A 17538-nucleotide genomic window follows, 5' to 3' on the forward strand; every position below is an offset into this window, starting at 1 on the left:
AATTAGAAGAAAAACCATTCACACGCATGTTCTTTATACCAGTTTTTATAGGCTAAAAGAATAAAGAGTCCATCAGCATCTTATTATCTTGCACTGATAAGTACCCCAAAATGGGAGAAGTATCATTATTCAGAGGCAAAGATTTTATTTACTTAATTTCTTGTCTTAAGGTCTAAGAGTTAAGAATCCCTTTGACTAGCAGGGAGACTGCTATTCTTACAGCTAACTCCAACTCTTTGTGTGGCAGTTGTGTAACTAAGGTTATTGGTACAAAACTTTTAGAATACTTTAGATTCAGCAAAAATTAACATACTGAAAACTGAAAGCATTAATACAAAAAGTGAAAGGTTAAATATATGCACCAGACTTGTAACAAATCTGAAAGCAAGTTATAGAAGTCTATTTTAAATTTAGATGTTGCAAAATTTCTATAGTTTGTAGCATGTTAAAGCTCATGGGCAGCACATTATACCTTAAATAAATATTAAAAATCAAACAAGCATAGCTTTATTTGCTGTATATGGGGGAGTGCAAAGAAATCTTTGAAAGTAAGGTTAAGATATACCAATATTGCCATAGTCAGCTCCTCGCGAACATCCTCCAAGGCTCCGATATCTGCCCATGTCACATCAGGAATTGTGACAAAGCCTTCTCTCTTGGCAGAGGGTTGCACTGATGTCAGGGCAACAATAAAATCATTCATCTCAATGCACAGCTTCTGCAGCTGCTCTTCGGGCAAGGGCTCTTGCTTCTTCAGCAAATCCAAAAGTCTCTGCAATTCATCCTTAGGGTGCATGGAAAGGGAGAGAAAAAGATTATGCTCTGGATTAAATTTTTAGAACCATTTTTAAAGGGCTTTTTCAAAGCAATACTTTCATAAACTGTAATAATACTTACTATAATTGTACATACAATGTACAGTACACACAAAATATGTAAAATAACATTAAAACTTAACATTAATGATAATAAAAATGCTCCAGGACAGCTCTCTGCACATTTAACACTTGTGAAAGCACTGAGCTGACAGGCGATTTTGATTTAAATACTATAGAAACAGAGCTAGCACATGTATTTTGTCTTCAAATTCTTCTTAATCAGTGAGGGAGAAGCAGTAGGAAACAGTTTTTTCCATGCTGGAATTTCCAAAATATGTATTAATTATGTGTATTAGTTCTGGTTTTAAGAAGAAATTGCTCTCAAGAAAAGATGAATAACTCTGCTGAGCAGCACAATTTCAACAATTTGCAGAATATTCAGCTACATATAAACCTTTAAAACCCTTAACATACACTTTGAGATTATACACTTTTATTTAACATAATCCGATTTCAAGTAATCAACTCATTTCCTCAGGTTGATTAGACCTCGTTTTGTAACCAGGCCCTGGTTAAGTTGGGGCAAGCAGAATAGAGCCACAGGGTGACGCTTTTCAACACTGTCCTGTCGTGCAGACCACAGTGCCCCAGGCAGGTACGTTCCAATCTCCCCAACTGGTTCCTTATTGGGGAAACTGTCTGAGAAAATACTTGATCAAATAACTTTATACCTCCACGGCAGAAATGCATCCCAGTTCTAATACGGAAAGGCAGTATCAAAGCAAAGTGATACTGCACCACCTGTAAAACTACGCCAGAATTTTTATTATAAGATAGAATGAGAAAAAAAATAAATTGTAAAAACTCTGTTCATTTTCCACATTTTTCCTACAGAAGTATATGGGAAAAGTATCACTTCCTATTTGTTGCAACTAAGATAGCTCTACAACTGATTACAAAGAAATAAAAGTATTTATATTGCCTGATATTCCTTTTAAGCCCTTCCTCCTCTTATTAATAGAACCATTAAGAGAAACTCAGAAATAGCAGAGACAACTGGGTTTATTTACTTGAATTGTGTGAATGATTTTTAAAGGTTTGGTATGTTTATTTTTCCATTACAGACATAATATAATGGCTTCAATGACAATACCCTGTATTAGACTATGTCAGCCTGCTGCCAGCTATCAAAATACGGCTCTGTTAGGATTAAACTTCCTCACCCTCAGTAACTCCTTTGATCATGGTGATGTTGATAAGAGCTGCAACTACCTGCCCCTCCCTGCCTTTTTTTGGCCACATCAGGCCCTGGGAAACACTGGGACATATGCAGTATGGCTATGTGACTCTAATACAAAGGCTTACTACAGCTCTTTACACTGTTTATTTTGTTAATTACAATAACAGTTATCTTTGACAGTCCTTCTAAAACCAGAATCTGATTGGATATTAGGGAAAATTTCTTCACAGAAAGGGTTGTAAAGCACTGGAACAGGCTGCCCAGGGAAGTGGTGGAGTCACCACCCCTGGAGGTTTTAAAAGACGTGCAGATTAGGTTCTTAGGGACAAGGTTTAGTGCTGGAGTAAGGCTAACACTTAGACTTAATCATCTTGAGGGTCTCTTCCAACCAAAATGGTTCTATGAATCCATGAGTGTGGATTTAACACCACTTGGTTTTACTTCTCCAGACAAATCTTTAGTAAGCCTACACAAAATGAAGGCACATACACACTCCACACTATATATAAAGATGTTCTCGTTCACTGGCCACAGCTTGTTATTTGGGCCACAGAATAATTCTGGCACTGGAAATGCTATTTTCTGCACCAGAGTTCCAGCTGTACTGCACATTAACAGGTACTTTCTCCGCAGTTCAAGTGATGTTGCTGACCCAGCTTTTGCACCAGATAGATACCTCTTCCTCAGACTTGCTAGAGGTACCAGACACCACATGCAATTTGCCCCAGGTGATCACACAGCTGGAGGGAAACTGTAGGCCACATAAATACCTCTAGACTTCAGCTAACTGTAACTGTATCAGGTCAGGGAAGAGTTTCACGCACCACAATAGATATTTCACTGAAGGTACAGCAAAGAGCTTGGTAAAAACTCAAGTGTAAGTCTGATATTCTCTTACAGTCAATACACTTTTGAAGACAGATGTAACCACTATTCTAACCTCTGGTCTGCTAGAAAAAAAAAAAAAAACAAAACAATACAACAACAAAAATCCCAAGGAGAAAAACCCCAAAGTTGTATAAAATATCAACATGATTTTTAGAAGGTGTGGGTTTGGGGAGCCACTTGTTCAGACTCATTTTAGGGGTCATTAGGAGTTAAGCTTCTGGCTTAGGAGCTGATATTTCTAAATCTAAATGTTTTAAGGATTTATGAGCAAAAGACTTTCACAATTATTAAATGGCGCAATTCTTAAGACAACAGAAGCATACGCTTCAAGGGAAAAATACCTTAGGGGGAAGTTCTAGTTGTTTGTTATCATCTTCCACCAGGATGTCTGTTCCTGTTCCCACGCCTTCTTCCGCTGCGTTTCCTCCAGCATGTATCTGTTTCCCTTTCTCCTTCTCAGCTTTTATCAGGACTCTGTTCACTGTGCACATGGCTGCCTCACGACAAAGCGCCATCAGATCAGCACCTACATAACCCGGAGTCAGACGTGCTAAATGATGAAAGTCAAAGGACTCTGGGAGCCTAAGTTTTCGACACAAAGTTCGAAGAATCCTAATCAAGCAGGGAGAAGAACAACAACAAAATAATGATGAAGCTCTGGCTTTTTTTAGTTTCATATAAAAACAAGCAGCATTGACCTATGGTCTTTTCCAGTCCATATGAACTGAAGTAGTACAGTGGTAACAGTTTTCACTCAACTAGGAATTAACCAATACTGAAAACCACAAAATGATACTACATATTTCCTTTCAGTTCTTAAACGAAAACCAACAGCATCAACGAAGCAATGTCAGTCAGAGGGTAAAATTTAGTTTTGGTGCACCTAAATATTATACTTTAAACCTTAGTTTATGATTAAAAATTGACAAACTATATCTCAGAGTGCACTGCAGACACACACACAAGTTATCTATTGAGATATTTAGAGTTGTATTCCTAACAACCTTAGACTGCATTGTCTTTTCTGTCACACTTCTATTTATTTATTGAAGAACATCCACAACAAACTAAGAATAGTTTCAGCATCAGATTGTGTGAGGAGTTCTGTCTTTTAACCGTCAGTATCTTTTCTCTGCCATCTTCAGTGGAATGTAACTGCAAATATTTCCTGTGTCCCCAGCAGAATTTCCAATAGGCAACACAGAACATACGTGTACACCTTGTGTGCTACCTCAGCCTCATTCAAAACCTAAAGATACAGCTACATATTCAGTTCCATCACTAATACAAACCAGCTCTATGCAACTGACAGTGAAGTGCTATTCTTTGCACATTTTTTTTTAAATGGGATTTTTTTCACTCTGTATCAAGGCTGAAGCTTTAAAAACCTCCTTCAAGGTCCATCGAGACTTTCAGCTATTCTAAGCCAAGGATGACTGAAAACTACATGAATAGTCAAAAAAAAAAGGCAAAAGCCAATGTCACTGCACAAATACTGGTGCTGAACCAGAGGGATCAAATCAACTTGTTTAAAAACAGCAAAACATCACTTCACTGGGAAAATATTTTAAAAATGCAGCACAAACCAAAGAAGTGAAAATCATTAAAATACTTTCTAGTTCCAATGAAAAGTAGTTTAAATTATTTCCAGATGAACTAACGTAACCACAGAAAAGTTATGAAAAGAACGAGTTATTAAACTACTCAAATCTCTGAAATTGTAATACATTTCGCCTGTTTGCCTCCCCCACTAACAAGTTCCATTGTCTCTCATTTAAATCTTTATTAGTGATATTAGCTTGGTTCTTAATAGTTTTTCATCCTGACAAGAGCTGTAGCTAATCAAGTGACTCAGATGTAAAAAGATACGAACTGTAAATGGTTCATTCCAAATTGGTGTCCTACATATATTATTTTCCTTCAATTGCTTCATGCGTGCATAAGAAAACACTGCATATAAAGCAAGATCTCCAGGTACCTCCTCATCCTATTCCATGCCCCTAAGGCTGCAGAACCACAGCTAAGTAGTTCAAATCATGCCTTTCACAAGACTGAATTATGATGTGGTAAATCAACACACTATAAGGACTTCTGTCTCTATATGACCTTTTTATTAAAAATTAAAAAAAAACCCAAACCAAACACTCTCCCCCAACAAAAAACATGCAAAAACAACCAAAAAGCCAATTTAAAGAGAAAATAAAATCGACAATTCCTATAAACCTATACCCACAGGAACACGTACAAACAACTGTACAGAACAATAACATGGACAAATGTGACTACACTCTAACTCAGGGGTAAATACTCCTACATTTATACAATCCTAAAATTACATTCGGCCCTTTGAAAGCAACTGTGAGACTGATGTGGCCCTGGTGAAAATTAGTTTGACACCCCTGCTCTAACTCATGAACAATCTCTACACACTATGATGGCTTTCCCATTCACAACTGCTTTAAAACAGTGCTAGCTCCAGGAATACAATAACTTTTAACATGAACCTATGAAATACTGTAGAATCAGAACTATCATCGCCCAACTCTTTAGTTCTACCTCTAACCACTCGCATGTTTTCCTGCGACCAAGAGCAACATAATTACTACAGGTCTGCAGATCTGGAAGAAGAAGAAGAAACAAACAAACAAAAAGTGGAGGCATGGCCAGGAAAGGGGAAAAAAAAAGAAAAAAGGTTGGAATGATGCCCAGTAGTGCTAACAACACAAAGTTAGCAATGCCACAGGCAGAATAATTTGCTTTTTTCAGCCTAGAAATTAGATTAGTTGAGCTAGAAGGAACTTATCCTTTTAACCTTTCTTTCCTCCCTGTAACAAGATAAGCCACAGCTGTTTTCACACTTCCCTTCCTGTGTTTTCTGCTGTTGTGGAAATGAGTAGCAGTTCTTTTTTCATTTTTTTAATCTAGTCTGACAGTCACAGATCTTTGGAGTAAAAAGGGCCAGTTATACAAAACAGGATGACTGCAGCTCAGCTTAATGCCTTGACTGGTGTATTTCCATGAGGAATGGAATGGAAGAATCTAGGCCTGCTGCTTAAGGTATGTGCTTGAGAGGACTAACAAACCGGCTATGCTTAATTTATGTTCCTAATTTAATAGTTACATAGGGAGCACCAAAGACAGAATATTAACTTGCTGAACAACAGAAGAGATATATTTTATTCTGCAGTCTATACTGTTAAGGCACTTGAAAATCCATTAACATGATGCTAAAAGCAGATGTGCACACAAGAAAGGAAGCCACCCCAAATGTAGACACAGCAACCAAGACAAAGAGTAGATATGCACTTAATGTCTTCTGAACTTTTCAGCTGACCCATAGGTGTATACAGGCACAAACAGGACTAAACAAAATACTTTTCCTTAATTTACATGTTAACTTACACATTTCTTTATTAATTAATCAAAAAGAAGCTTAAACTTGATAACACGTACTTTTCTCTTGCTGCTTCATCTGGGATTCCCAAACAAATTTCTCGATCAAACCTCCCAGCTCGCCTCAGTGCAGGGTCCAGTGAGTCAGGTCTGTTGGTTGCTCCAATAACAAGGACCTGAGTAGTGGCACCCACATTATTCAAGTCTAAAAGAAGGAAGGAAATTAGTATTCATACTCCCCCTCTCAACTTTGTTCCAATATCTGTGTGACACTGTTTCTGCAACACACAATAACACTCAGAACAGCAGAGATAAACTTACCAACACTCATACTAAACTGCTCTTCATCCTTATTTCTACTACCTAGGAAGTGTTTTTTGCACAATCAAGCAAAAAGCATTTCAAATAACATTTGACACATTTTCCCATTATTTCTGTTCATAGAACAGACAGGTTTATATAATGCTGTACAGACCACAGTGAAAATAATGTAGAAATATTCCCTCAAGTTTATTAGAATTTTCCCACCACCTCCAGGCAAAATGAGCCAAAATATGAAAAATTATTACCACTATCTCTACTAAAGCAACCACAAGTCACTACTGAAGGAAAGCAGACAGTGAGCCCAATAATCAGAAAGTTTATCTTAGTACAGATATTCCTGAAACTGACCATCCATACAAGTCAGGAACTGAGCAACAATTCTCCGCTCCATGTCCTTTGACGCAACTTCTCTTTTTGGGGTGATTGCATCAATCTCATCGATGAAAAGGACGCATGGTGCACTAGACTGGGAGCAAGAAATATCAATAATTACACAACTACGCTGACATAGTGTATTACAGTAGAGAAAGAGTAATAATTATTGACCAGAAAATCTGGAAAAATTCAGTCTGCTGCACAATTGACCTGTCCTGGAACAATTCTGTTGATCTTACTGAATACCTGGAGAGCCACCAGACTATGAAACTGTGCTGAGCCTATGAAATAATTAAGGCATGAGATCAAAATTTCTCTCTATATTGTTTCAAATTTAAACGTACTTCTATGTTGATGTTTTCCATAATATTCCATTCTGACTGCTTACTTGCTTAAGTCCAGAAAAGAAAATCAGATAAAGCCCATATGATTTGGGGTTTTTTTTGTTTGTTTTGTTAGTGACATTAGAACTGTGGAATGTCAAGAGCTACTGCTAAGGACACACATAATGAAACAAAAGGAGCAGTGGGTGGTCATGAAAAATGATCTGCCAACTCCACCATGACTCCAGAGCCTGACCGTGTTCAAAGAGTAAAAAGAGCAACATGCAAGTCCTACAAGCATTCTAAAATTCCATGTACTTCATAAAAAGCCAACATTATTATAGAAAAATAACTACTATAACCAACAGAATAGTGTTTAATTGACATATGATTATTAAAAGTCTCAAAAAGCACTAGTAGTGCAAAGGAATACTCAAGGAAAACACTAGACCCATCTTCAAACAAATACTAGAAGCACATTTAAAGAAACAGTCTTTTGAACTCCATGCAGTCTGTGTTTTCAGGTAGCAACTGCGCCATCTAGTTGTCATTCACTTTTCCGTTATGTCAGAGAGGAAAAAATGCAACTAAGTTATAAAGATTCCATAGTACACCCATAATTATAGTGGAACCATGTCTTTTTTCCATGCACAAAAATTAGTACACAAACTAAGTGGGAAAGCTATATAAGTAAATGTGAGGGACTATAAGGCAATATATTTAAATTTATATTTATATTTAAATATATTTTATGCATGCATTTAATTTCTTCAAAAATAACTTCTATAGCAAACTCACCTCAATCACTATACATACATAAGAAATGTAACTTCTAAAAACTCTGTGCAATCACTTAGTTAATTTTATTCTAAACAACAGCTTAGCAAGGATTTCTGAAAATTAAAATGCAGTGTGAACTGGAAACATACTAATAATCTAACAGCTCCACAATCAATCTTTTTGACCTGTTTAGCATTCTTTTTTATAGGCACATACTCAAAACATCCATATACTGTTGTGGGGAACAGTAGAAACATGGAACATTCTCAGAGGTCAGGAACACAAAACTGTCCTCATGAATCTGGAAGTCACACCAAAGCAAGACTTGGACTGTAACTTGACTCCCGCTCTTATGATATCTGTCCCAAATTTCTTACTTTATACCTAAGACCCCAAAGTCTTAAGTCTCTCATATCGACTCAAATTTCATGCCATAAGAAAAAAAACAGCAGAAAAACTGCTCTTACATATTTTTTTCATTGGATTTATCAAGCTAAGCATCTCCAAGTAGGTAAATAGTTTATGTTGCTCCCTTTACGTTGATGTGATCATCTGTCTTTTGTCCAGATTTCAGAATAGTAATCTTTGTGCTCTATGACAGCACGACACAGTACAATGGAATTCTGGTCACAGAGGGGGAGACACTATGACTTGTGTGCAGCAGTATAAAGATTCACTCACTAATATTCACTCAAATTCAAATCACAGCAATGAAGTATGAATCTTTACAAAGAACAGGACAAACAATGCAGAGTGTTATTTCTCATGGGTGTCTCACCACAGCCTGCTCAAACAATTCTCTCAGTTTCTGCTCGGATTCCCCTGACACTCCAGACACGATCTCTGTTGCTGCCACTTTCAGCATCGGGAGCTCAAGCTCCTGAAAGAGACGAAGAATGTTTTATGATGCATCCAGAGGTTAGAAACGTTGTTCTCCTAGAGGACAAATATTTTCCAATATGACATCTTTTACACCCAAAGATGTAACCAAGACTAAACCTTAAAGAGCTCTTAAAAAATACAAGTAGCATCCTCTAATTTAAAATGGGTCTCTTTGCACCTTGGTCCCCAACTCAATCCTTCAAAACACATACATTTCAGGTCATGCCTGGGCCCCCTTCTTGAGAAAATCATCGCTTTCCTTCTGAAACAAACCATTACTTAGTAGTGTGGAAGAGATCCCCATCAGGTTTGGTTCGCTTAGTCTTGCTCTAGAAATGTCTGAGCAGGATTGTACAATAAGATACTTGTAAAACTCACACTCAAGGTCTTCTGTTATTAAAAAAATAAATACAATTTTAACTTTAATAGACTGTAGCACAGTAGTGCTATGGGTAGCTGCAGCCTATTTCAAGTTCTTTTAATGACATATTTTTAAAAATCCTAATTTATACAAATCACAGCCACCACAGGCTCTACCTGGGGCTTGGAGGAGAATAACCTTCAATAACTATTGAAAATATTGAAAATAAGAAAATAGCTTAAGAAGTAGTCATTAAATTTATCTAATCTCTGAACATTTTTCACTTGTGTAGTACTTCTTCCCCTACATTTAGTAACCTTCCAGGATATGAACACCCACTAAAGTATTTAATAATCACAGATTCATTCAACGGGTACCTTTTTACGGTAAGGCATTAAAAAGAAAAAAATAATATATTTTGAATTAAAACACTTGACATATAGTGTCAGAAGGGTCTAACCAACATTTAAGTAATCAATATCAGTATTTTCTTTAAATGATAAAAGCTGTACTACAAAAATTCATCATTTACATATAACTAAATTTAAGGTTATAGTGTGACACTTAAGGAACAACTGTATTAAAGACAAACAACTGTCCATGGTTATCACTGAACAGCCCTAAGTAGCCCCCAGATTTATATCCAAAAGACACAGAGCAGCACAAAAGCCCCACCACACACCACGCTGTCAATAACGTTTGGCATAGGCAAGGCAACATCTGATTTTAGAATCTAGAAATCGCTGTTTAATGGATGCCATCCAACAGAATCAACATAATGTCTCATGACATAATGTCTCAATGTCTCAAGATGGTATGGTTGAGTCCAGACTTAAAAGACTACGGTAAATTTAACCAAAAGTATTTCCCATTTATAGCTTTCTCAATACCCGTGCCTATACTGCTGTCCTGGGTATGCCCCAAACAATTAAGTCTAACATAAAACCCTGTCACTGTGTCCCATCTTCATATAAGGTTCTATCAAATACAGATTCAGATGGCATTTAAACAAAGGAAGTGAAAATTAATATATTTTAGACTAAGATAAGAAGGAAAGAGATTAAAAAAAAGAGAGAGAAAAAGATCTAGTCTATTATGAAGATGGATTAATTCGTTTCTTCCTAAGTAGAACTGACAAACAGAAGTGTAAATGTAAAGCTATCTCACCCCAGCAATTGCCTGTGCAAGCAGCGTCTTGCCACATCCTGGAGGTCCATGTAAAAGAAAACCACGAGGTGGAACCACACCTAAGTGGTTATAAACTTCAGGATGACGGACATGAATGAGCATCTTGCATATTTCCTATTAAGAACAATAGAGATGTCAATTTAAATTGAAGAAATTAGCATTATAGATTGCTACTATTATAGACAGGCCAAAATAAAGGTAAGTTTATTAATATAATCTCAGTGACCGCTTTCCAATAGATTTGCCAAAGAAAAAAAACCCAAAAACTTTGTTGCTGTTGGTATAAGCAGCTATTCTCAGTGCCACGCAGATTAATTCTGAGAGATTTTGTTTGTCACGTTTCATGTGACATTTTATTCAGAGCATTCTGTGTCTCACAATAAAAAATTTCACTAACCTGTAAAGTTTCATCATTGCCTCCTACGTCCTCAAATGTCACTGAAGGCCGGTAAAGCTCTTGTCCCTTACTTCTAACTGTAAAGGAGGAAAAGTCATGCAAATTTAGATATGGCATGATAGTAAGTTGCTAACACCAAACACGAAAGAACTCAGCCTAAGCAATTATCTAAGTACATGGAGCAGTACTATTTTTTGGTATTAGACACAGGACTGGAATATTGATTAGTACAACATTAAGACTAAATTTCTTAACAAAATGCTCAAGGCCACTTCTCTGCACCTCAGTGTAAAACACTTTCCTGGTAATGGGATTCCACAGTCAAAAACCACACGCTTGTTTGGAGCAGCAGGCCAAAAATAACTTCTCACCTTTCTCTTTAAGTAAGACAGCCTCAATTTCTCCATCTACATCTGGAAATTCTTCTTTTTTTCTTTTTGTTCTCTTACCCTTTGTCTTCTTTTTTTCACTCTCCAAGACAGAAAAATCTGTTGATTTCTAGGGCATAAAACCAGAATTATATATACAAAATCTTCCAAGTCAGTGAATTTCTGCAAATAGTTAACAAAATGTGTAAGTGTCTATGGTGGTTAACTTATACACATTATATGAATAAAGACCAGCAAGGCAGGAATTTAACTCCTTCTTTTTGTTGAAAAATCCATTTTTTTTTTACTTATAATTTGCCTTTTTTTTAAGGGTTGATTACATTAGCCACTTTTTTGCTAAGGGTATGTACTTAAAAAAAACCCTAACACTCCCCTCCACCCCCCCCCCCAAAAAAAAAAAATCACAAAACCACTAACTAAAAATCAGAGACCAGTTATTTGCATACCAAAAAGCAATCTACTTTGGGTATGAACGAAACAGCATCAATGTATGCACTCCAACAGAAACAATTCTTATTAAGTCATGAGTGGCTGTAAGAAGATATTCAGTGCTGACACAAGTTAACTGCACATAGGAAAAGGACTAATACGGGAGAAAAGAAATAAAGAGGTTCAATGATTAAAGCTGGTTTTGTTCATGTTTTTTGGTTTGTTTTTTTTTAGAATACAGTATGGCTACAGCAAGCCACGTGCTTCCTGACTAGTTAGGCTGCTCACTGGCAAACAGAATAAATAACAGCTAAGTTCCATTTATCTTTCTCTCAGTATGGGCACTAATCTGGGTCTCCCTAATACCAAGCACTACACTTTCCTCAAAAAACATGGAGGAAATACATAATTTTGTGACTACTTGCCTCTCATATAAACATAAACATACTTGAAGGTTCAAAAATTGCTTCTGGCACAGTAGAGCAATGGGCTAAGCCCTTTCTTCTTCAGAAACCAAGCTAAAAAACAAGTACTCTATGGGGCTTAAGCCCGTCTTCCCTTTCTGTTTAACATGTTCACTATCTTTAAACACAGAATGCATGTTTGTAATAAAAATAATACATTCTACAAATCCAGAAAAAACACCAGTCCTTTTGGTCTCAGTATGACCCTTTAAAGGCCTGTCCAATTACACCAGAAATTACATTTAGAATTGCTACTTAAATCACATTGGGTTTGTAAAACACGATACCTCAGAAATCAGTTTCTTTCCATCTCCTTCTCCGTCCTCAGAGAGGTCAATGAAAAAGTCTTTTCCACATGGAGTTTTATCAATGAACCAGCCACCTTCAGAGATGCGCGTTTCAACTCGTGTTCCTGGTGCGATGGTGCTTGTTTGAGGTGCTGTTCGCACAGGAGGGGGAGTTTCCACCGGCTCATTTTTTGGAGTGGTTGGAACAGAATCAGGATTTCCCTTCTTGTATAAGCTCAGCAGGGAACTGTTCATATGATTTGCAGACTGCAGATTTGTATATTTTAAAAGAAAATATACATGTTATAAGTTGGATTATATATATTAAGACGCCAACAAAAACTGGTTTATAAACACCATTTAGCATTATCCCTGCTGGAAAAAGTAGTCATGCACCTTCCAACCTGCTCCTCTGAAAATCAAATAACTGCACACAAAACTACAATTTACCCTGAAATGAGCCCTGTTAATTGACAGTTACTTCTTTTAGTAATAGCCAGATATATCAGTCCCTTCAATAATTTCATAGCCAAGTCTTTTGGGCCCTCACTGTGCTTTCTTGAAAAGTGATTCCTCGACACAGGTTACTCCTTTTTCTTCAGAAAACAGCCCCCTTTTAGCTCTATAGATTCCCAGGTGGAATTGCCAACTCTGACTATGTCTCATCCTCACGTTCACTTTCAAACTCTCCAAGTGCATTGCCATCTCACAACACAGAATTGTGTATTATGCAAATATAAACAATCATAATAAAATACAACTTACTAGATCTTCTGGATAATCATCATAATCAGAGTCATCTGTAGCACTTCCTGAGGTCCTTTACATGGAAGGAAGACAAAAACTATTAATGTTTCAGAGCAGAACTGCAAACGAGACACCCACAAAACAAAACAAATGCAATTTTCACAGTGTTGTTCCCCACAACCATGATATGTAGCCAAATGGAGACAGACTCCTGACTAGCATGCTCTAAATTTACTACTATGAAGAGTTAAAAAAACAATCATCCTTTCTAAGTCCATGATGAGTTGGATCAACTTCGCAACCTTGATGAAAGACAGTCCTAAAAAAACCTGAGGTAGGACCAATCTGACTCACTTCACCTAGAGATGACACAGTCACCAATGCTGGCACAAGGGAAGTGGCATTGAAGCAAATCACTGCTGACCAGACTAGTCCTTCTGACTACAACATCCTCATCTCCCATGAGACCCTTAATATCTATCACAGGTTAGAGAAACCACAACGGTCCATGAGACTATACACAGGGTTAGGATATAGGAAATCTTAACTCCAGTCTCCTACCCAGTGGTGATTTACTCTGCATAGCCTGTCTTGTAGTCTTGTCTCTCAGATTTAGCTAATATCTCTCACACTCAAGAAAGATTAAGAACAGAACAAAACAAAACAAAGGAAGTGAATCACATGAGGACGAGGCTTTACGTGGAAAACTATCAAGGAAGTCCCCAAGGATATCCACTAATTCAGGGCTGTATGTTCCCCATAACAGGGAAACCACAATTGGCTCCAGTATCTGTTCATCTTCAGTGAAAAAAGTGCTTCCATTAACTACAGGCAGTTTCTGATTAAGAGAAACCAATGGGAAATCAAGGATTTGTCTGTAACCTTGAAACTACCAAAACGTAATAATATGAATACAGAAAGCTTCAAATAAATGCTAAATACTAATGGCATTAGTAAAGTAATCTAATGGTAAAAATTGTTCTTACTCATTTTTCTCATGTTGTCTTGCTCTTTTTGCCACATGTTCAGCTTCTAAAACTGCTAAATCTTCACGTTCTTTTTCATTACTGATTATTCCAAACACTGAAAGAAAAAGTTTAAAACATGTTAAAAAAATAGCCAAAGCATAATAAAAGAATTTGACGTCTTGGACATAATACTAACAGAACTACCTTTTTCAACTTGTATTCTAAAAGCATTTCTTTTTCTTCGTCCATAATCTGCACTGAAAAAAGCAAAATAAACAGGTTATATCAATTATATCAATTGCTCTCCCCCCTCAAAATAAATACATTGTAAGCTGATACTCATGCTTCTACATAAGTTCTTATTAAAAACCAACCAGGCGAAAACATGAATGTTGTTTTCTTAAGCCTGGAATAGTACAATCACTGTGATGAAACACACCCACTAAACTACACTGGTCTCCAAAGGTATGTTTTGTAAAAATTATCAAGGTCCTCTAACTGTAGATATAGAGAAGCAGCAATGTACACATGAGCACACTGGATTCTATTTCACAACACTACCAATTCTTTAATTTCAGTTCCGACAAGACCATATGGACACAGGACTACGGTCTAGAAAGGACAGTTCAGCAAAGAATAACTGTGATGATTAATATTAAGTCAATATGAGAAAATCTGATTCAATTAACATCCTTTGATGCAAACAAAAGTCATCAGCCTTCTGCCTTCACTTACTGTGGTTATACTTATTTGCTTTTATACAACAGCTGACAGAGAACAAACAAAACAAAACAAAACCCCAAGATCTGTAAGCATCCTGAGCAAGGGCTTTGGCTCCCTTTCTCTAACAAGGCACAAATAAATAGACTCTGCAAACATAAATTAATATACTTCTCCACACACCCACCAATGACCTATTGAAATATAATCTTGCTCCCCACCCAGAGAAGCACAACAGCCTAAAAATAATTGGACTTACTGTCCTGCTGAGCAACTGAGCAAGACTCAGTGTCTTACTCAATCCCACATCTCCCCTATCTGCCTGCACTGAAGTGTTATTTTCCCTCATATTTTAAGTCCTCTGCGGTAAGGACCAACACGCCGTAATGGATCTGTAGCTGTTAAATTTAAAAACAAACAAAAAAACCCACAAACCACAACTAGATCGTACTACGCCAATGCATTAATAAAATATAAGTTACCAGATATATTGGTAGAGGAAAATACTGGAGTGGAAATTCTTACTGTTTCAACCACCCTCAACAACTGGTACTGAAGTTAACATAAAGACAACTAAAAATTTGATTAAAAAGATGCAAATGGAAAATGACAAAATATATTCTATATTTTGAATGCAGAATGTAAGAATACAAATATTTGCTCACCTGTAGGTCTTCTGCAAATCAGATGCTAGAATTCCAATGTCGACATACTCGCCACATTTACTACTTGCAAGATACTGAAATGAAGAATTTTAAGCAGCGAATAAGATCTTTGTCAATCACTTCACCAGAACACCTAGATCAAATATGCCTATTTAAACTCCACTCTTCTTAGAAGTCAAAATGGAAACCAAAACCAGCTTCGAACTACCTTGGAACACACTAGAGAGGATCGCCCGATGAAACGGAAAATGCTTATTAAGGCACAAATAACTAACCAGATACGTTCCCCAGGGAAAAGGTGTATACTGTATTTTGGTGCTTGGGTGACTGTTGGTGCAACTCCATATTTTTTATTTAGTAAGAAAAATGACTTTGTAACCCACACACCATCTTATTGTCAATCCTTTTAAAGTTCTTGTTTTCTCTCCATTAATCTCCTTTTGGTTTAGATCTCCCACCCTAAAAATGAAACAATCTACATCAATGAATATGGACACTGTCATAAGAAGAACTTTAACCTTTACAAGATATTTCAAAGAATACTCTAGAAAAGTATATACATGAAAGTTAATTCTATCATGTCTTTTTTGTTGTTTTCTGACAGCAGCTGATCCAACCCCTTTGCAAATCACCATTATGAAGTGTGAGAAAGTGTACTAAATTTCAGGTACAAGCGTGCTCCATTTGCTTTCTTCCCCCACTCTCCAAATTAGGAGTAAGAAGGAGTTCCAATACTGTAATGGTGGACTCCTTCTTAAAAAAAATTAAATGGAGATAAAGAATGTCTCTAAAAGATAAGGTATCACAAACGTCACAGCAAGGAAAATTTCAAGATCTCATTGAAATTAATAAATCTATTTAAAACATTAAAATTGCATAACATTTAATACAGAATGATTTTTTTAAATGATGTTACACTTCACATCACTTATGGGCAGCCACTGGCCTGAACAAAATATCCAGCCTACCATAAATTCAGCTGGCTCTTCCATTTCAGAATAGCCAAGCCACAGTCACTGTGATCTTGTAAAGGAAAACAGACAAGCTCCCTCAAGCAGCCGCTCACGTTTTAAGGAATTAGAAGTGGAGTACACTTACACACCAAAAAAATGGTGTTTAACTTGTAAAGTCACCACAAATATTCACAAAATGTAACACAGCACTGTGCCACCTGAGGGAATCGCTGTTCTCTCCACCCTTCGGATTTGTATTACGGAAGTAATCACACTTTTTCCCTTTTTTCAGTCCTTTAATAGAATAGATATACATTTCCAAACGTAAACGTTTCCAAACGTAAACACTTCAAATTTGTCTATATCTACCAAGGGTGCAGTTTTTTGCACTATCCATTTCACACTGGAAAGAGCAGTCAGCTTCGGGACCAGAAGTGCTGAAAAGGATGGAGGAAAGCAACAAAACACACAAACAGAACAGAAAACAAAACAAAACAAAACAAAATAAAACAACAAAAAAAAGACCTTTTTAAAGGTCTTCCCGGAGCCTTTTCAAAGCCCTGAGAGACAAGGCCGGGCCTGGGCCGCCGCTCAGGGCCGCTCTCAGCGAGACGGGGAACCGCGAGGAGTCCCCCCCACCCCGTGCCGGTGCCGCCACGCGGGAACCCCCACGGGCAACCGCCGCCGCGCGCCCGGCGGTACCTGCTTCACACGCTGCTTCAGCCGCAGGTCCACGAAGTGCCCCGGCCGGCTCCGCATCGCCGCCCGCCGCCACCCGGGCCGAGGGCCTCCCCGCGGGACCAGGGACTGCCCAAGAGCTTCGCCTGCGCGGGGCGGCCGGGCGGGAACTGTGCGCAGGCGGCGGCCAGGTGGGAGTTGTGCGCAGGCAGGGCCCAGGCGCCTCAGCCACGCCGGCGTAGGCCCCCTTCCAACTGAACGCCTGTACT

At 37.6% G+C, this 17538-nt stretch overlaps 1 protein-coding gene across 4 annotated transcripts in view; it reads right to left on the reverse strand.

Moving 5' to 3' along the window:
* The window catches only part of NVL (nuclear VCP like), a 48729-nt gene extending 31266 nt beyond the window's left edge, over positions 1-17463 (reverse strand). For 3 of the 4 annotated variants that reach the window (XR_013921919.1, XM_080340934.1, XM_080340936.1), the window contains exons 1-14: positions 17294-17463; positions 15639-15712; positions 14458-14510; positions 14272-14368; positions 13304-13358; positions 12539-12805; positions 11341-11467; positions 10970-11046; positions 10552-10686; positions 8920-9021; positions 7012-7129; positions 6400-6544; positions 3288-3558; positions 566-784 (exon numbers count right to left, since the gene is read on the reverse strand). Coding sequence is in view for 3 of the 4 variants with exons in the window: in XM_080340934.1 (XP_080197060.1) it covers positions 566-784; positions 3288-3558; positions 6400-6544; positions 7012-7129; positions 8920-9021; positions 10552-10686; positions 10970-11046; positions 11341-11467; positions 12539-12805; positions 13304-13358; positions 14272-14368; positions 14458-14510; positions 15639-15712; positions 17294-17350 (1797 nt within the window). In the remaining variant the exon portion in view is untranslated. Of the gene's footprint in view, positions 1-565; positions 785-3287; positions 3559-6399; positions 6545-7011; positions 7130-8919; positions 9022-10551; positions 10687-10969; positions 11047-11340; positions 11468-12538; positions 12806-13303; positions 13359-14271; positions 14369-14457; positions 14511-15638; positions 15713-16025; positions 16088-17293 lie in introns of those variants that run through there. The other variant, XM_080340935.1, reaches the window with a different exon arrangement.
* Between the last annotated feature and the right edge of the window lie 75 nt (positions 17464-17538).

This window comes from Nesoenas mayeri (assembly GCF_963082525.1).
Source record: "Nesoenas mayeri genome assembly, chromosome: 3".
Classification (NCBI taxonomy): Eukaryota; Metazoa; Chordata; class Aves; order Columbiformes; family Columbidae; genus Nesoenas; species Nesoenas mayeri.